General features: G+C 50.0%; 1 protein-coding gene across 4 annotated transcripts in view; it reads right to left on the bottom strand.

The window, feature by feature from the left end:
- Window positions 1–262: 262 nt before the first annotated feature.
- UPF2 (UPF2 regulator of nonsense mediated mRNA decay) overlaps window positions 263–20,983 on the bottom strand; it is a 766,220-nt gene continuing 745,499 nt past the window's right edge. For 2 of the 4 annotated variants that reach the window (XM_069627785.1, XM_069627784.1), the window contains exon 22: window positions 263–1,521. In XM_069627785.1, the coding sequence (XP_069483886.1) occupies window positions 1,512–1,521 (10 nt within the window). In that variant the 3' untranslated portion in view covers window positions 263–1,511. The remainder of the gene's footprint in view (window positions 1,522–20,983) is intronic. The other 2 variants (XM_069627788.1, XM_069627786.1) reach the window with 2 other exon arrangements.

Raw genomic sequence — 20,983 nt, forward strand, 5'->3', positions numbered from 1 at the left:
CATGGTAGACAATTCAAAAGGGTTAAGATGTTATGGGTCTGTTCACTCTATTTGGGATTTTTTAAATCAAACAGATGGGAGTGCTGGATAACCCAAGGTTGTCCAGCTGACTCAAATGTAGATCACAAGGGTATCTTTTGGGAAAGACACTTGCAATAGATATGTACTCTGTGGAACACTAGAACCTTTAAGTTGTTGCACAACAGTTTTTTCTGATCTTATCCCTAGTTCGCAAATTGAGGTTCAAAAGAAAGACTGGAAGAACAGAATTTACAACACTTTATTGCAGCATTGGCAAAGGTCAGATTTCTGAAGCTGGTGAAGATCGTGCAGCATTTCTGTGTGAAATGTTACATATATGTTTATTTTACATGCAGAAACTGAAAGAATTGGTAAAAAAATTGAATTGCCTGAAAAAAAAAATGGAATCCCATTGCAGCATAAAGTTGTGGTCTTTAAACTAGATTATCTAGATTTACATGAAAGCAAAGAAAACTGTAGCTACACTAATAAATAACAGATTGTCAGAAACAGGTGTCTTAATTTCTACTTGTAAAATGGAAACAAAAATATAAGCTCTAATGTTTATTATGATGTTGACATCAAGGCTATACACCCATGAAGTTCAACAAGACATTCCGATCTGGTTCCTGATCTATTCGGATTAGTCCATGACAAGCTGACTGGCACATTTTGGTTTTCAATGTAACTTGCGCTCATTTACTCCTGGTTTTAGGCTGGTATCAGACTGGTAGAAACACTCACTGTTTATTAATAAATACGCTTTCACATGTTTCTATCTTCTTGGCTCGATAAAACATTTCCTGAACTGTCCCTGCCCCTCCTCACTTTATCCATTTGTCTTTTATACTTGTATAAAAACACACGGATGAAAGGCAAGCCTTCCTATCTTTTGGTGAACTCCCCAAGATATGCGGTTTGGAATGCGCATTCTGGTAGGTTGTAGAATGCGACTACCTCCGCTGCCTGCCGTCTTCTCTGCGCTTTGCATTCACTGCTGCTGTACCTCTGGAGCGAAGGAACATTCCTTTTCTCTTCTGCAATTTCCGACGCTCCATTAAGTTTATCATTTGAAAACTTAAAATGGCTCCCTTTCCAAGTCATTAACACTTTTTCAATAGAAAAGCATCTCCTTTCCATATCAAAAGGTTTACTTTCTTTTTTCAAACTCAAGTGCTTGTCATAAAGTTCACCATCTCGCTGCTTTACTTCCATTCTCAAGAGACGATTAACCCTCAATTTGTTCCTCAAAAATGCTTGCTCGTTTGCATTTTCTGTGTCAAGCTGGAAGCGTCGTCTTTTTCGTTTTGGGCTGAGGCTGGATCTCTTGCAGCCCGGCCCCTTGCTGTCCTCCCATGTCTCTGCTCTCAACTCTTTAGGCTGACTGACATGCTGAGTGAGATATGTCCACTGTCCTCATTCGACTCCTGAAGGATGCCACTATCCACAATGCCAGAGATACAGGGCCGATGAAATGACATGATTTTTGATCAGCGTCTCCTGTGAATAAAAATCAGAGAAACAACCTCTTAAATATCAAGAATGGACATTACTGAGAAACAAGTACAATACTACACCAAGCATATGGATACATAACACCACAGAAACAGGTAAGCACAGTCAATTCCAAATACAAACATGTGGAGAGCAGGTGTGCATGTGTCAGAGAGAGCTGGGGAGTGCAGGGGTGCAAGGTTTGGTGCGGAGGAGCGAATGGGGGACTTTGAGGCAGTAAAAGCTACAGATGAAAAAAAAATCCCACCAGCGTGGGAGAAGTGGCAGGGGGTTGGGGGGGGGGAGTGGGAGCTGTTTCAAGACTGGTTCAGGCGCAAAACCTCTGAATTATGAATAATCCTGCATATTGAAGGCTGCTCCAAAATAGAGCTAAAAAGCAGTCTGTTTTGGGTGTGGTCTTCAAAGGGCAGATTTTAGACATCGATCTGAATCCTCGTTTTCTTTCCCCTCCAGTTGCGACTGAAAGGTCTGCAGCGCGAGGCGTAATCTGAACACCAACATGTTTATATGGAGCTTCCCTGCAGCACTCCAACGTCTAGATGGGCGAGAAGGGCACAATGCCTGTCGTGGACACATCTGGGATGACCTCCTCTGGAGTAATGGGAAAGCCAGGTGCTCGCCCACCACCACTTTCTGCTCCCTCCTCCAGAATTCCAAATCCTCCATTAATGCCACAGTCACCAGCAGCCTGTCCACAAAAGAATCAACCAGCCAACTGGTTCCACTAACACTGAGCTCTCATTGGAGCGGAGCATCCGTGTTCAAATCCTCACCTCAGGGACAAGCAGAATATGGCAGGCCATCAGAACCAGCAGCTTCAAAAAGGTCCAAGGTACCAGCAAGGCCCTGGCCTGAAGTAGTCTATTCTCTGTTAATCACCAAAAACCTCTATAAATTGCAGCCGCATAGAAAGGACCAAATTCAATATTTTGAGTTTCAAGAAGAAACCAAACTCATGCAACAATCCAATGTTCTATTGAAAGAATTATAATTTTTTTTTTTTTTTTTTTTTTAAACAGACTGGATAATATCACTAGCCAATCGTCCAGTAAGGCACCTTCACACCTATAAGACAAAGTGGGATGCCATGACTGCCTCAACTATATGACGTTTCTTGGGGAACAACGTTCGGCCAAAGGGCAACACCCTGAACTGCCAGTGCTGACCTGCAGCCACAATACAGGAATGTCCTATATGCCGGCAGGATTGGCACAGGAAAACACCACCCACACGTCCTGAACAAGAGCACCCTGAATCTAGGACTAAGTCACTATCTTCAATTTGTCCTTTTGAATTTATTTGTTCAGTCCCCAAAGGTCTAGAATGGGCTTTAACGTTCCTGTCTCTCTTTTCAGAACAATAAAATTGCTATCTCTTTTGGATGACAAAAGCCTGGTTAGGTGTTCTTCCCTGGCCACCGCGGTAAAAAACCCTGCGAAAAAACATTACGCGATGAAATGACATGGAACCGCAGGCAGTCCCGACAAACTACGTCTTCAGCAGCCACCTAAATAGAAAATGATCCAGTGTACCACAGAGGAGAAGGGTGAGTGTTAGGCAAGAATTTATGTAGTAAGCCTGTGAGAGACTACACCACCCTTGTCCTCTTGGTATTTGGGAACCCACCTATTGGTATAGGCCTGTACTACACAAGTTGGTAGTGTGACTGAGCAGCCAGGCCCATCTCAAGAGGGGTAAATGTGAGCTGTAGAGCTGTAGCAATGAAATCCACCAATACAAGTAGTCAAGTAACACTTATACTCCAGGTTTTTGTTATAAATAATTATTTAACAATAGTTTTTCAATAAGCATTCTTTAAAAAGGGCAATATATGCAAAAATCAAATACACTTTAAAATATTTTCTCAGAATCAACACAAAGCGACTATATACACTTTCGAGATGCTTCAAACACACGTCCTTCACCCTGAGGTGACTTCAGTAACTAGGACAGTAATGGTATTTATATATCCCTTGTATACTTTGTAAATTCTGAGGTTGGCAGAAATTTAAGAGGAAAGAAAAAGGTCAAACAGGTTCTCAGAGCATGCGAGTATTTTACATCTTCCAATGAAGTCTAGATAAAAACCTTCCCCAGCAACATTAGTTTAAAACCAGTGCATCACCTATGAGGGATAGTAAGAATCAATGTCAAATGGAATAGAAGAGTCTGCAGGAGCCAGGACAGCCAAAGCCCATTGGAGCAAAGTCTATGGAGCTGAGGCACTTCTTAGATAGCAACAGTCTTGCACAAAATTAGAGTTTGTTGAAGGAAAATCCCTGTAGGGTCACAAGCAGTTACACTCGTGAGGGGTAGAGCTGAAATCAACTCTAGCAAAGAAGCTACTGCAAGTCTGACTGAAGAGCAAAGCTACAGACAATGAGGCAAGTAACCGAAGTCCGAACAGTACCTTAGGTTAGAAGAAGAGTAGTCCAGCTGGCTTCTGTCGGGTTGCAGTGATGCAGCTCATGTGTTTCTGGGACTCAGTCGTGGAGACAAAAGGGAGGACGCCTGGAGGACTCCTGCACAGCAATTCGAAGGCCAGCGGCAGCGACGGGCTCTATTCGGATCAGCAGCACTTTTGCGGTTTCATCGCTTGGTAAACAGCACCACCGCGGATATTGGACACCAGTTGGGCTTCCTTCACTCTTTGAGTCCTGCACTCTGGTGAGGGTACTCAAGCTTTGGTCGTCCTGCTTCTGGAGGGTCCTCTGGAGACTCCTGGAGCTTCAGTTTGGATCACAGAAGTTGCACTCGACTATGGATTTCTCAACCCCTGGCACTCGGTTCCTGCAGCAGCAAATAAGTACAGCCAGTTAGGGATGACGGTCCTGTGGAGTTCGTCTCAGGTTTAGTTGGTCCCACTTAACCAAGGGAAGAAGTTGTCCCTTTGATTCTCTCGTCGATTAGAAAAAGGAGTTTCAGCACAGCAGCAGGGCTTCACCGGGCAATTCAAAAGTCCAGGAGGATGCAGCAAGCTTCGTTCAGTTTCTTCGTCAGGTTGTTCTTACCAGTGGTCGTCGCCTGTCTTCAGTCCCAAAACCCTTGCCTTTTAAGCAGGTTTCTCCCATTTGTAGACAGCCTAGCTGTCACTCAAACTGCAGGGTGGCTGTAACGAAAGGACAGCCAGCCAGCCAATCAGGACTGGGTGCATTCAGGCATTCCTAAAGACAAAGGACAGGGGAGTTTCAGGAACCTCCCTCGCTTCCTGCCCTTGCAGACACATTTCAGCATTGAAGCCCCCCAAAGGCAAAATGAACAAAAGGGTTAAACCGGGTTTGGCACGCAGAGTAAAACCCAAGAAAGACCTCACAAGCAAGAAATGGCCAAAAAAGACCACCAAGGCCATTACAGCAGCTGAGGATTCAGTCTGCGGTAAAAACGCACAATGGTAGAAAAATTAAACCACTGCCACCAGCCATTAAAAGTCGTGAGGGTAACATAAAAAATGTTACATGAGAAAGTAGGAAAAGGGGCTAAGTAACCCCTCCAGTACTTCCACATAAGATGGGGTGTACTGGACCTACATAGTAAAAACAGGTAAGTAAGTAAATTTCACTTTACTGCTCTTGGGAACAGTAGTTCACCCAAGAGAAGGTATTTAATCCTTATGAGAAGCACTGAAGGTGCTGTGTGTCACAATGATATATGATATGATATGGCATTTGTAACGCGCCTATACACAAGTGTTTCAAGGCGCGACGAGGCAGGGAGGGGGGAACAAGGGGAAGACAGACAACGATCCTAATAGGCCAGGTGTCATTCAGATTGCGCAAGTGCAGGGGTAGGGGGAAGGGAGAAAGTGCATGGGGAAGGGGAGGGGGCGGAAGTGCAGTACAAGGTAAGTAGAATAAAATAAATAAAGAGGGCCAGCTGGTGGCAAGTGCAAGGTAAGTGCAGACAAGTGCTGGGAAGGGGGGGCTGTAGGGATACAGAGACAGTCCCGCAGTGCAGGGGTTGCCAGGGAGGCAGTGCAAGTGGAGAGTGGCTGGGCCCAGGACCGGGGTCGGTGAGAGTGGCCCAGTTGCAGATTCAGTGCAGTTTCAGCGAAGAATTAGCAGGGGAGAGGGAGAGAGAAAGCAGAAGCAAAGAGGAAGGTTTTGAGGTGCTTCCGGAACCGGAGATGGTTCTCCTCAAGTTTCAGGGAGGCAGGGAGGCTGTTCCAGAGGGAGGCCCCTGCCGCGGAGAGAGATCTACCCCCAGCTCGTAGCTTCGAGAAGCGGCTGACCCTGAGGGAGTTGGAGACGGATGAACGAAGGGCTCGGGAAGGAAGATATTTAGGAAGAGAGAGTTGAAGGTATTTAGGCCCCAGGCCCCAGAAGGCCTTGTGGACAATGCAGAGGGTTTTGAACTTTATCCTCGCAGCCACTGGGAGCCAGTGTAGAGATTTCAGTCCTGGAGAGATACGGTCCCTGGGCTTGAGGCCAAGGACAAGTCTCGCAGTTCCGTTCAGGCAGATTAAGATAGAGGCTGTTACAGTAGTCCAGCTTGGAGAGAACCAGGGCTCGGGAGACAGTGAGCTTCTGGGGGAAGGAGAGGAAGGGAAGAATACCTCTGAGGAGGTGCAGCTGGTAGTGTGACTTCTTAGAGACATCAGATATATGAGGAGAGAAGGAGAGTGTGGAGTCGAAGATAACCCCGAGGTTTTTTTGCCTTGCAGGTAGGAGCAGGAAGAGGGCCAAGAGAGGCCGGCCAGAGAGCTGCAGGGAAGGAGGGGGTGGGTGTGCCGATGAGTAGAATCTCAGTCTTACTGGCATTAAGGCAGAGGTAATTGGCGGCACACCAATCCTGGATAGCAGACAGTCATAGATGAGGGAAGGAGAGGAGGAGGCCGAGGGTAGCCTGAAAATGAGCTGGGTATCGTCCGCATAGCACTGAAAGTTGGGGCAGAGAGCGGCGATGCGGTGGGCAAGGAGTGCCAGATACTGGTTGAACAGCCAGGGGGAAAGATTAGATCCCTGGGGGACACCACAGGTGGAGAAAAAGATGTCAGAGCGGAAGGACCCCAGTTGGACCTGGGAGGGTCGATTGGAGAGGAAAGAGGTCAGCCACGCCAGAGCCTGACCAGTGATGCCCAGGTTATCACGGAGACGGTTTTCCGAATTCCGAGACACAAAGAGCCTGCTTTCCCTTAAGCCCTGGGCCCTTGAGGACAGCCCCATGCAAGCCTCAGTTTTTAGTATGGAACAAGTTACTTACCTGTAACTGTTGTTCTCCAGCATGGGTCTGGCATGGATTCACATGCTCATGAATATTCCCCGTCGTCAGGCTGGGAATCCTCGGTAAAGAAAAAACCAGTATCAGTTTCGTTTCTGATCTGTCTTTCGTAGTAATAACCAATCACTGGTCTCTGCGTCATACTGACCACAGCCAATGACTGCCCTCTACCTAAGCACCGCCTCTGGCAGCCATCTTCAGATTTGGAAGCACGTAAAGTGGCAGTATGACCAAGTGAAGAGCCGCAGAGGGGTAGGCGGGAGGGTTCGCATGTGAATCCATGCCAGACCCATGCTGGAGAACAACAGTTACAGGTAAGTAACTTGTTCCTTCTCCAGCATGGGGTCTGGCATGGATTCACATGCTCATGAATAAAGAATACATAGCAGTACACACATGCACGACCACGGGAGGTAGCAAAGGCTCAACATTAAGCATTACATCAAACTCAACATTAAGCATCTTACCTCCTCACCAGGCTCACCTCAGGCGAACAGGTTGCGCAGCACTGCTTGGCCGACCCTGGACTCCTCCCTGGAATCCCGGTCGACGCAGTAGAATTTCGTGAAGGTGTGCGTCGACCTCCACGTAGCAGCCCTGCATATGTCCAGCAGGGACACACCAGAAAGGAACGCCGTGGTAGCTGCGATCGCTCTGGTGGAATGGGCTCTCGGACGGCCAGGCAGCGGTCGGTTTGCCAACCGATGACAGTACATGATACAGCCGGAGAGCCATCTGGAAATGGAAGCCTTCGAGAGAGCCTTCCCCTGATTGACAGGTCCAAAGTTCACAAAGAGTTGTGACGTCTTCCGAAAACACTTCGTGCGGTCCACATAGAACTTCAGCGCTCTAGCCACATCCAGCGAGTGCAAAGTCCTCTCAGCCGGCGACGAAGGCGACGGGAAGAACACAGGCAACACCAAGGGTTCGTTGAGATGGAAGTCCGACGGTACCTTGGGCATGAAGGAGGGGTGCGTCCTGAGCACTACCCTCGTGTCGTGGAAAGTCAAGTACGGGGCCTTGCAGGAAAGGGCCTGGATCTCTCCCACTCGTCGTGCGGAGGTGATGGCCACAAGAAAAGCTGTTTTCCACGATAGAAACTTCAACGGGGCCGAGTGCAGAGGCTCGAACGGAGGTCCCATGAGCTTGGTTAGCACCACGTTGAGCTCCCACGCCGGGGCCGGAGCCTTCACCGGCGGGAACGATCTGAACAGTCCCTTCATGAACTCTTTCACCAGACGATGAGACCACAAGGACGTCCGCCCCGTGGTTCTGGTGTATCGGGAGATCGCAGCAAGATGAATCTTGATGGACGCGTGTGCCAGACCAGCTTTGGCCAGCGTCAGCAGGTACGGCAGTACTTGGGGAGCCGTAATCCGTAGAGGGTTAATCTTCTGTGCGTGGCACCAGACAGAGAACCTCTTCCATTTGTGTCCGTAGCATTTAAGAGTCGAGGACGCCCTGGCCTTTGCAAGAACCTCTCTGCAATCGGCCGGTATGTCGTATCCTCCAAACTCTAGCGCTGCAGGAGCCAGGCCTGCAAGTTCAGCGACTTCGGGTCGTGGTGGAGGATGGCGCCTCCTTCCCTGGAGAGTAGATCCGCGTCCGCCGGCAGCTTGATCGGCGGGGACGCTGACAAGTCCAGCAAGTCCGGGAACCATATCTGCCTCGGCCACGCAGGTGCGACGAGGATCATCCTGCACCGTGACCACTTGAGCTGGTTGACGAGCCGGATTAGCAGAGGCAAGGGAGGGAACGCGTAGAGGAACAGGCCCTCCCAGGGGAACGAGAAAGCATCGCCCATGCTCCTCGTCTGGGGAAACCTGCTGGCGAACCTCCGGCACTTGGTGTTCGTCGCCGTCGCAAACAGGTCGATCTGGGGTGTGCCCCACCGTCGGAAGAGGCGATCCACCAGATCCTGCCGTAGTTCCCACTCGTGGCACGAGCGCAGCTCCCTGCTGAGTGAGTCGGCGATGGTGTTTTTTTATCCCTGCCAGATGAAACGGCACCAGAAAAATCCCTTGGGCGACGGCCCAATGCCACAGGTCCTGCGCCTCCTTGGACAGCGCTGGGGACCTGGTTCCGCCCTGTTTCCTGATGTAAAACATGGTGGTGGTGTTGTCGGTGAAGATCCTCACCACCTTGCCCTTGAGGGACGGAAGGAAGGACCTGAGGGCCCAAAACACTGCACGGAGCTCCAGGACGTTGATATGCAGGGACTTCTCCGTCGGGAGCCAGAGTCCCCTTGCGTGCAGATTTTCGGTGTGCGCTCCCCACCCTTCCAGGGAGGCATCCGTGGTCACAGTCTCCTGGTGGGCTGGGGTCTGGAAGTCCATGCCCGCCGTCAGATGCGCGCGGGTGCCCCACCACCGTATCGCTCGTCGGAAACTCTCGTCGAGCTTGATCCTTTCCTCGAAGCTGCCCGTCGTCTGGATCCAGCGCGCATCCAGGAATTCTTGCAACGGACGCATCCGGAGCCTGCACATGGGAATGAGGTAGATGCAGGAAGACATCATCCCGAGGAGGGACTTGATGGACCTCACTTTGGCCACGTCGGCCACCAACATCCGTTGCACCTTGCCCAAGATGGTCCTGGTCCTCTCCTCCGACGGGGAGGCCAGAAGGGACACTGTGTCGAGCCTCGCTCCCAGAAACAGTGCGACTTGCGCGGGCACCAGGTGGGATTTGGCGTAGTTCACGGAGAATCCCAGGTCCGTGAGGAGTTGGACGGTCCTTGCCGTGTGGACCACGGCGAGCTCCCTCGTCTTGGCGCGGATGAGCCAGTCGTCCAGGTAGGGGTAGACGTGAATCCCCTCGCGGCGCAGCTGCGCCGCCACCGGTGCGAGGCACTTGGTGAATACCCTGGGTGCCGACCGTAGTCCGAAGGGAAGGGCTTTGAACTGGTAATGACGCCCCTGGACCACGAACCTGAGGAATTTTCGGTGCCCCTTTAGGATGGGAATGTGGAAGTAGGCATCCTCCAAATCCAACGACGATAGGAAGTCTCCTTCCTCCAGCTGACCCAGGACGTGCTGGAGGGTGACCATCCGGAACTTCTGCGCCTTGATGAACTTGTTCAGACGTCGCAGGTCTAGGATGGGGCGCCATCCTCCCGTCTTCTTCTTCACGAGGAAGTATCTCGAGTAGACTCCGGAGCCCCGAAGCCTCTTTGGGACGAGTTCGATGGCGCCCTTTCTGAGCATCGCCTTTACCTCCAGGAGAAGTTGAGGGACGTGAAGTTCTTTCCTGGCCACGGGGGGGACGCGCGGGCACCTTCTTTGAAACTCGAGCGCGTGGCCCCGGGCCAGGGCGTCCAGCACCCAACGGTCGGTGGAGATGGACTCCCACACGCTGACGAAGCCCGCCAGCCGGCCTCCCACCGGGGTGCTTCGACGGGGGCCCGACCCCACGGCGGGTTCAATCCTGCTTGGACGCGGCCTTGCCGCCTTGACCTCCTTGGCGACGACGGCGGGGTCCGCTAGACTTGCCTCGTCCTCTGTAGGCCTCTTGCGACGACGAGCGGGCCGCTTGACGGTAGGAAGCGAAACCGCCGCCGGAACCTTTGGAGGCGCCCTTGCCTCCGCCGCTCCGAAAGGGCGTCCGTCGTTGCTGCAGAACTCCAAGGGCCCGGGCCGTCTCAGTATCCGCCTTGATGGCCTGAAGGGAATCGTCCACTGTCTTCCCAAACAGGTTGTTCCCGTCGAAGGGCATGTCCAGGACTCTGGTCTGGACGTCCTGCCGGAAGTCCGTAGCTTTGAGCCATCCACGACGTCGAAGGCAAACGCCGTTGCCCAGCTGGCGGAACCCAGTGTCGGCGATGTCCGTCGCCACGGTGATGGCGTGGTCCGAGGCCACCTCACCTTCCTGCAGGATCTCCAGGGCCTCCGCCCTCTTGTCGTCCGGCAGAAAATCCAGCAGGGGAGCTATCTTGTACCACAGCTCCCTGTCGTAGCGAGCCACGATAGCCAAGGCGTTGGCCGCTTTAATCGTCGTCGCTGCCGACGAGATGACTCTACGTCCCACAGCATCCAATTTCTTTCCCTCGCCGTCCGGCGGGGAAGTCGATGTGGAGGCCGCACCCCCCCCGCTTTCTTCCTGGCTGCTGCGGAGACGACGGAATCCGGGGTAGTGTAGGGGAGGACTTTTTTTCCCTTAGCAGAAGAGAGCAGGTACTTGACAGCATTTACATTGGGAGGAAGGAGGTTCGAACACTGCAGACTACCACAAGGATATTGCGAGAGCCCAAGCATATTTAACAGGGTACTACATGAAGATCTGGGGAATTTGTCTGTAGAAAGCACAGTGATTCAGTATGTTGATGATTTATTGGTTTGTGCACAGGCGGAGGAAGAGTGCCGACAGGACTCAATAACACTTTTGACTTTATTGGCCAATAAAGGATACAAGGTGGACAAGGGGAAGTTACAGTACTGTCTGACAGAGGTCCTATACTTGGGTCAGCTGATATCGAAGGATGGCAAGCGAATTATACCAGACAGGGCACAGGCGATTAGAACAATTGGAGAGCCCAAAACAGTAAAAGAGATGCAGAAATTTCTGGGTATGTGTAACTATTGCCGAGCATGGATATTGGACTATGCGGCGTACACAAGGCCCTTGTTACAGGCACTGAAAGAAGCACAACAAGAACACAAACACATAGAATGGACAGAGGTGATGAAAACAGCATTTAACTCACTAAAAGAGCTGATATCAAGCGCTCCAGTACTGGCAAACCCAGATTATGGGCGCGAATTCTTCTTATTTTCACACTGCAAAGGAACACTGATGACAGCGGTACTGACACAGAAAACATCTTTAGGGCACAAGCCACTCGCTTACTATAGCGGCACCCTAGACGCAGTAATGCAAGGTCATTTCGCGTGCGAGCAATCCCTAGCTGCAGCCGCGTTCGCAATTGAAAAAAGTGCCACGATAGTGATGGGCTGCCCGGTGACACTGTTTGTGGAACACTCCCTTTTTGCAATATTAGAGCGAACAAAGAGCACATTGACAACACAACGCGCCACAGCATATGAGATAATACTGTCCAGCGCTAACATCCATATAGTAAGATGTAAAACAGTGAACCCAGCCACATTCATCACAGAGGCATGCACCGTAGAGGACATGCAAAACCATAACTGCGCCACGTGCACAGGTGACGAAAGTAAGGATGCAGTGATTTTTGAAAATGCCCTGACCGAGGGTGAGGTGTATTTTGTGGACGGGTCAGCATCAATCGACATGGAGACAGGAGAAAAGCATGTGGGTATGGCAGTGGTACGATTAGAGGAAGATGAATATGAGATACTAGTACAACACCGCCTCCCATCACACTATTCAGCGCAAGCAGCAGAACTAATAGCGCTAATAGAAGCATTGCATGCCGCCAAGGGGTGCGCAGTGACCATATATACAGATTCAGCATACATGACAACAACAGTTCACGGTGGGTTGGCCCGGTGGGGGCGGAGAGGGTTCCGACGAGCAGACGGAACGCCAGTCCAGCATGCAGAATTATTGAAAGAACTGATTGAGGCCCTGCAAGACCCCACGGCAGTGGCCATCGTAAAATGTCAAGCTCATACCACCAATACAGATTTTGTATCTTTGGGGAACGCGGCAGCAGACGCCGCTGCCAAAGCAGCTTCATATCTACAAAAAGGCGAAATAGGAGAATACATGTTGCACCACACAGCAAGCCAAGAGGTCCCCACAGGATACAACATGATGTCCACACAGGAGATAATAGAGCTGCAAGAGGGAGCTAGTGCAGAGGAAAAATTGCTGTGGACTAAGAGAGGATGCAGCAAATCACCGACTGATTTATTGTGGCGACAAGAGAGTTCAGGAAAAGTGGTAATGCCAATTACGCTGTTAGAAATAGCATTTCAACAACTACACTTTCCCGCACACAACACGAAGAAACACATAATGGCAGAGATACAAGAAGATTGGTTTGCACCATGCCTCCAGGAACACATCACAAGGTTAGCGCTAGAATGCACGACATGTCAAATTTACAACTCAGGTATGACCTTGCGTACACTAAGGGGTACGATACCAAAACCAAGTGGCCCATTCAGAGAGCTCCACATTGATTATGTAGACATGGGAGAAAGGTGTAATGGGGCTCGATACATGATTGTGGTTGTATGTCCATTTTCGAGGTGGGTGGAGGCAGGCCCATGTGCCCGCCCTGACGCGAAGGGCGCCGCGAAGTTCCTAGTGCGGGAAGTGTTTCCGCGCTGGGGAATTTGCGACGTTATTCGCTCAGATAACGGGACGCATTTTGTTAATGAATTATTTAAAGAAGTGACTACATTATTGGGAATAAAGCACAAATTATGTTCGATTTATCATCCTCAAAGTAATGGCGTCGTGGAAAAGATAAATGGCCTGTTAAAAAGCAGATTATCAAAACTTTGTTTTTCCCTTAAAAAGACTTGGATGTACTGCCTGCCTTTGGCCTTGTTTGAACTACGGAACCAGCCCAGTAAGGATCACCATTTGTCCCCGCACGAGATCGTCACGGGAAGAAGAATGCATACAGCGCATTCGCCTCTCCGTGAACGTTCTGATGCACACAGAAGCGCAGCTATATTGGGGGAGGAGTTCACAGAATATCTGCGAAAACTGACACGGGCAGCGCGCGTAATTGCAAAGCAACTAGCCCCCCCCTCGACAAGAGAGGAGGGGAACGCGACTGAACCAAACAGGTTGCCTGAAAAACCACTACAGCTAATGCCTGGTGACCTTATATATGTTAGAAGTTTTGTGCGGAGGTGGAACGCACCACGTTTCCATGGCCCCTATGAGGTAGTGTTTTGCACGCCTACAGCAGTAAAGGTTAAGGGCCTGCGATATTGGGTGCATTTGACAGATGTACGTAAAGCTTACAGCACTGCGGAGAGTGAGGTGCAGGATGAGGCACAGGCAACAGCGGACGATGAAGTTGTGCAGAATGAATGATTGGAATTTTGTGTGCTTTATGAGATGAACAGTGAGCACAATTAGCGCGCAACAAATGTCCTGGACTAAAACATGTACATATGTATATGTAAATTTTCTTTTTATTACAATTTTTGAAAGTTTTGCGTGGGGTTCTTTTTTCCCCTCCTGTGCTCTTTAAGATGTTTTTATTATTGTTGTTTTAAAATGTCATGTTTTTTATTATTTATATATATATAGTAAGGTACGAATAATGATGATTGAAAGGCTACCTTGTCTGTCAACACACTCCCTCCCTCACCCAACCCTATATTTGATCACCGAAACGTTACAACGTGGAAATGCTTACATGTTTGTATTTAATGAACTCTTGTGTCTCAAACAGGATTTATCATGGCATCGAATGGGCAGCCTGCAACTAATAGATATGTTAGATTTAGAGAAATGTTAGTGGCTAGATTAACATATTCATTTGAATGTGGTTTATCAATGTGTGCTATCGTGTTCTTTATCTCAATGTTTTGTCTGGTATTACACTGGATTATAGCGTTCATCTCTACCGAGATGAACGAGGGGGGAGGGGGGAACAACACCACCCTTGCCCCTGGAACGAAAACAATTCCGACTGTAGGTATCAAAGAAGGTGATTTCTTGATCTGGGATGGATCACACTTTGTGTGGGGATACTATACTACACCACCCACTGCTGTCCTCTCACAATCGAGAACCAAAAATGTAAATAATGACACAATGTCCCAACCTGGAACATACAACAACCACACGATCCCTCCCGCCCCAATTTCAAACAACGATCTCTTGTTTATTAAGGAGGACGGAAAAGTGATGATGATGACAGAACACAAGACCCTATATGAAGAATTAGAAAAGGGGGGTGGGAGGGAGGAAGGGGGGCCTGGTTCTTCACCTACTATAACGAGAAGGTACAGAAGAAGGGAGAAAAGTAGGCGGAGAAGAGAGACTGGTGGGAAAGGGTATGATGAGTATTATGGACTAGGGTTAGACAAAATGGAAGACCCACGACACCCACACCAAGCAAATAAATGGTATGCAGATATGAGCACAACAGCCAAACAAACAACCAATGAGAGCTGTTATGTCTGCTCACTTATCCCCCATGCATCAGGCACACCTAAAGTATTGTTGCCACGAGAATTGCCCATTGTGGATGCCCAATGTCTCCTTCATCTCACGCTGTGTAGAATAAAGAACACTTTCCAAGCACACGATGTCTCTTTCAGAATGCTACAGAACAATAAAACGTGCTATTCGCAGGCGTCTGGAGTGATCTGTCTTAAAGAACCTTTCTTTGCAATACAAGGGACACTGTTCTCCGAAAACAAATGGAAAGACGAAGAAGTGCTGTGCAAGGCAGAAGCACTGAAAGGTGTCCAACCGGACAAGTTGCGGTGGATGGAAAGAACGTGCTTGCCAATATGGAAAGAACACATCCCTAAATTAACATGGGTAACAGCGATGGAGAAACCCTTCAAGCTACAAAGTGAAATACAAAACGAACTATGTTTCAAGGGAGAAGGAAAAATGGCAATAGGAACGAACAAGAACTGTAACAAAACTCTCACCATCCCAGATATGAAAAAAGGAACAGCAGCACTAATGGACACCTACTGGGTATGCGGAAACAAGGCGTACCTGCACCTTCCCCAATCATGGAGTGGTAGCTGCTCAATGGCCACTTTGCACTCAACACTAATGGTGATTCCAGAAAGCCATATTGACAGAAGTAACATGATGAAAGGAGGCTTGAACCAGAATGCAGCTTCTCCAACTACACAAGCGCACCTTTATGTCCTGTCCTCCGGAGGGAAGGAAGAAGAGCTCTCAAGGAACAAGCGAGCCTCGAACTACATATCACAAGCATCATCTGACTTATTGGCACAGATCCCAGACAAGTATCGCCTGTTCAGCTCCGTGGAAACATTCTTTGCTTCGCTAGTATCAAGTGTCCAAGCAAGAGCAAATGCAAAATGGCTCCAGATCACACGGTGGGAACTAATCCAGCTGGCCAATGACACCGAAGAAGGGTTCAACATAATAAAGGTGGAACTACGAGCTCTGCGATTAATGACCATGCAGAACAGGTATGTTCTAGACCTGTTAACAGCAATCGATGGAGGTGTTTGCCGAAAAATAGGAAGTGCGTGCTGCACGTTCGTACCTTCCGAAGATGCAGAAAATGGGTCCCTGTCCCACGTTATTGAAGCAGTACATAACCTGGGCGAGAAGATGAAAATGGAAGGTGGAGCTGAGGATAGCTCGTGGTTCGACAATATCTTCTCCTGGGTTCCCTCATGGCTTGGAGTGACAATGAAATTCTTGATACCAATAGTGGTGATCATCCTTGTGATGTTCTGCCTGTGCCAGGTGGGCCTCCGATGTTGTGCTAATGCAGTTCCTAACGGTGCAATGATGATGGTGACAATGGGCAACTCCGGTGGTACAATTAAAGCAACACAAGAAGTACATGTGCAGACAGGAGCAGACAACACCCCCAGGTACCAGTTAGTGCCTATGTGCCGTGATAAGTACATAGTAGATAAACTATGGCACACCACTATCAAAGAACCACGAGACGTAGAACTGGAATGGTATGAGGAGGTCTGGGTAGATCTGGAAGAAACTGGCGACTGTATATATTTAACATGTACACCAGATGAGTATGCTAGGAGAGGTGAGAGTTTAAGGGGGGTGTGCAGAGCATGGATGCCTATAAAAGGAACCCCTGCATGGGATGGTGCAGTGTTAGAGGAACAAGAATGTAGAAGATTGGAAGAGCTAAAGAAATTCGTTACTTTAAGTAACGAAAGGGGGGAAATGTAGGGGAGGACTGGCCGCGAGGCCCTCCTCACCTACAGCTTTCTCCCCAGGTGAGGACCATGACTCGGTGGGCACCCCCTCATGCCACCCGGGCCCAGGTGGAGGAGGATTCGCCCGCCGACGACATTGCCCACACGCACCCCGTCTTTGCATTTACCAAAAATTGAGTCAGGCCTAGACGCCATCTTGCCCAGCAAACATGGTGTGAGTTCAGCACACTGTAACGAGGCCCCCACCTTTGGAGGGCCTTTCATGCATCTCTGTCGCCTCAGCAGCCCTGACAGATCCGCTGCGAGCGCGTTCCCATGAGAAAGTCGGAGATGAGCTAAACCCGAGACGCCAACACGGCAACATTATATTAGTAACAATGTGATATTGCACCCCGTATGACCCGGACCGCAAGGCCGGGGTAGCGAGGAAAAAAGCTGAAGCATCACTATCTGAAGAAGGTAGAAAACAATTCAAGTATTGGTATTAATGAACTACCTCTGTTTAAAATGTGAATAAGCCATAAAAATGTAACGTTATATGATATCCCTCCAGGTCTGGACTAATGCTGCTATAACCACGGAGAAAGATGTTGACCAAACGTGTAACCTCTATCTGTAAAAGTGTTTTTTCAATAGTATGTAGAAACTTGAACTCATATATGTTTTCTGAATCACCCAAAGCGGCGAGCATCAATCTCTGTAGGCCATAACCTAGATATCCCTCGTATAACGTCTAATGTACATACAATACGCACACAATGTAGTGAATGTAATGTTAGGTAATGAAAAGGTACTGGAACCGACTGTCTTAAAGAAATGTGTAACGAAATTGAAATATATATGTGTGTCTAAATAACGTCAAAATAAGGCAGAACAGTATAGAACTTCTGCATCCACTGATCAGCAACGCACGAGGAAAATACCTTTGTGGATATGCAAGGCCATTCCCTCTCCCACCCTACCAAGCCTGCCAGATAAAAAAGCTAAGACTTGTGCCGCGCTCCCTCACCTCCCCCAACCAAGCTGGCGTTACTTCAGAGAGTCAGAGGCCCCGGCGCCGCAACCAAGGCCACAGCCCGCCACCTGTGTTATTTACAGCACGGTAATAAACCCACGGATGAACCCACTGATCTACCAGCACCCTCTCATAAATCCCACGAACCCCCCAAGAATCCTGACCCCGTGTAAGGACGACCCCCATCATTGAGACAAGACACAGAGACCCATCTATGTAATAACTTCTAACGCAGCAGACAGACATGTATCATTCGGCCCAGGCCCCAGAGCCCCGTCCCGCGACCTAAAATACCGGTCAATAGGACACAGGTAAATCTCACCCCAACCGACGACCACCAGACCTCTCACAAGGTGCATTCCTCATGTGTTGTGTTTATTTTTATAAGATAAGATGCTGAAGCAATTTATCAATGAACTTAAATGTCATTTTCTGAATAACTGCAGTGTGCATGGCCTAGGGCAAATGAGACAGGAAAGGTATTCGTCATTGTCACAGGCTGCCCCAGCGCATCAACACCGCACGGATGACCTCAAGCCGGCCTGCCAGGCCCAACCCAACCCACGAGGCTGACCAGTGACGTCGTCCCGCCAGGACCAACCCCGCTGCAGCAACACCTATAGTTAGTCGATGCCACCCAATCCCGATTGACCTGTGCCCCCTATAGTGTTTAGGTGCTGATGACGTTTCTTGTATTAGAAATACGCCTGTCTTTGCTATTGTCAGGCAGAGCGCTCTCGTAGGTTGCAGAGTTCTTTGCATGCCTTATCCTTGGATAAAATCCCACTTACGCTCACCCGCACTCTGTCTTGGTCTTATTCCCACTACGGGAGAGTCCCTTATTGTCTCTCATTGCGGGGAGGATCGTGCTGAATTGGGGGCGCTTCCCTTCAGTAGGCTGCGCCCGGAGGCATAGGGGGGCCGTGTCCGGGACCCGGTACTTTTTCTCGTACCGGTCTCTTCTAGCTGGCGTCGTGGAAGGGTTCTTGAGGAGGGAAAGGCCCTCATCCCAAATGTCGTCCAACAGAGGCACTGCGAGGACCGTCTTCCTCTTGGCCTCGCGCCGCTGATAAAGGAAGCCTTCCTTTTTCTTCTCCTCAGGGCAGAGTTGGAAAAGCTCGGAAGCCCTGGAGATCATGGAGTGGAAAGATCCGATCTCGTCGGGCGGAGAAGCCCTGGTGGGAGGCGACGACGGAATATCCTCGTCGTATGCCTCGTCGTCCGTACCCGTCGCTGCCGTGTCAGTCCCCGTATCATCCCCTCGGGTGGACGGGGAGGAGGGCTGGACGGGGCGCGACGGTTGAAAAGGAGGTGGTGGATGGATCCTTCTTTTCTTGGTAGGGGGAACACCAGAAGGTCCTGGTTCTGGATCCCCCGACGGGAGAGGTTCCTCTGTCGGTAACGGTAGCCTCGTCCTTATCTCGGAGCATAAGGACTGTATGGCCAACAAAATGGCCGCCGAGTTGTCTTGCGGCGCTGGCAGAGGGGAATCCGACGGGCGAGCAGGGGCCCCGTCGGTATCCTCGACGATGTCGTCGTCGTCACCTGCGTCGGGGTCCATTCCGACGGGCTGGCCTTCTTCCACGCCTAGGCCGTGGCTTAAGACCTCGATCAGCTCCTCTTCTGAGGTTGAGGCCGAATCTACGACGACGCCCTGCCCCCCCCTTCTTCCCCACGGAGGGTTTCACGGGGGTCCTATCGATGGGCACAAAAGAAGACTCCCTCCGAGGAGGCAGGGAGATTCTGGGCCCTGAGGTCGCCACCACTGGTGCAGCCTCCACAGGCTGAGCCAGGGCCGCCGTGACCGTTTCGATAGAGGGCTTGGTCGGATGGATCAAGGCCTTCACCACCTTAGGTGCGCTCACCGCCTTATCTTTGAGGGAGGGGGCACTGCCACGCTCCTCCTCTGCCTTAGAGCTCGACCGGGGCCTCTCCAGGAGCTTCGCCGGGTGCTCGGCCTTCCTCTTACCCGACCCAGAGCGTTGGCTCGTGGTTGATGGTGCCGGGGAGGGTGCGCCCTGCCTGGCGCCCGTAGAGCCCGACCGTTCGGCGCTCCCGGTGCCAGCGGACTCGCGGTGCTTGGCCTTATGTTGGGCCCCCGTCGCCGGGGCGCCCTCAAAGGTCTTAGAAGACCGCTCGGATTTCTTCTTCTTCTCGCCAGACGGGCTCTTACCCTCCAGCCAGTTGGCGAGACGTTGATGGCGGTCCTTCATGGTCCGTTCCGACATGTTGCCGCAAAACGCACAGTCCTTCTCCACGTGCGTCTTGTCCTCATGAAGGCAGTAAAGGCAGAAAGAGTGTTCGTCCTCCTTAAAGACGTTCTGCAGCTGGCATCCAGGGCAGACCCTGAACAGCTTTCCGGGCGTCGAGCTTCCCTTCTCCTGGGCCATCTCCGAGACCGGGCCTGAGAAGCTTCTGGAGTCCTCCGAAGTGTAGCTCGACGAAATCTTCACCCTTGAGGGGTGCAGACGAATCCAACACGGGTCCCCGTTGATCGGATGTAGGATCGGTGGAGCTTGAGGCTCTTTTGACCGAAAGAATCGAAGTTTTTGTGAAAAAAGCGCGAAAAATAGCACTAACGCTCGAGAGCAATAGCACGAGGATCCCAACACATGAACGTGCGGTAAAAATCTGAAGATGGCTGCCAGAGGCGGTGCTTAGGTAGAGGGCAGTCATTGGCTGTGGTCAGTATGACGCAGAGACCAGTGATTGGTTATTACTACGAAAGACAGATCAGAAACGAAACTGATACTGGTTTTTTCTTTACCGAGGATTCCCAGCCTGACGACGGGGAATATTCATGAGCATGTGAATCCATGCCAGACCCCATGCTGGAGAATATGACACGTCTCCAGAGACTGCATGCAACTGTCACGAGAATACAATGATATTTGCCACTATCCTTGAAATTGGAAACATTCTTGCTCATTTTGACTAAAAGTTTTTGAAAAACCCTAACAAATTTTAAAATGTTTAAAAAATCTAAGCTTGCTTGGCCGTTGTAGCCTCCATACTTTGAGTGCGTTCCCAAGTCCTGCAACCGGTGGCATCACAATAGTTGGGTTTGAGGCATGAGGGGGACACCACTTACATCTTAGGCACCATCATTTGTCATGGAGACTGAATAAAACCTTTGCGGCACAACAGGCATATGTGGCACAGTGCAACCCTTCTTGAAAATCGTTTGAGCTCCCAGCCTAGATATTGCAAAGCGAAGGAATTTGCAGAAGATCTAGTAACCATAAGAAATCTACTTTTCTACTCACTCCCCAACGTTTAAGGAGGCACACGGTTTTCTGGCAGGCATATAAATGAGAAGCCATTGTATACTGTCAAACATGGCATCCTGAAATGTGTATACACCGTTGGAAAAGACTTTACACCCTGTGGCCGTTTCTTACATTTCTTCTGAAAT

Source organism: Ambystoma mexicanum, chromosome 12, assembly GCF_040938575.1.
Source record: "Ambystoma mexicanum isolate Mex_15411 chromosome 12, UKY_AmexF1_1, whole genome shotgun sequence".
Classification (NCBI taxonomy): domain Eukaryota; kingdom Metazoa; phylum Chordata; class Amphibia; order Caudata; family Ambystomatidae; genus Ambystoma; species Ambystoma mexicanum.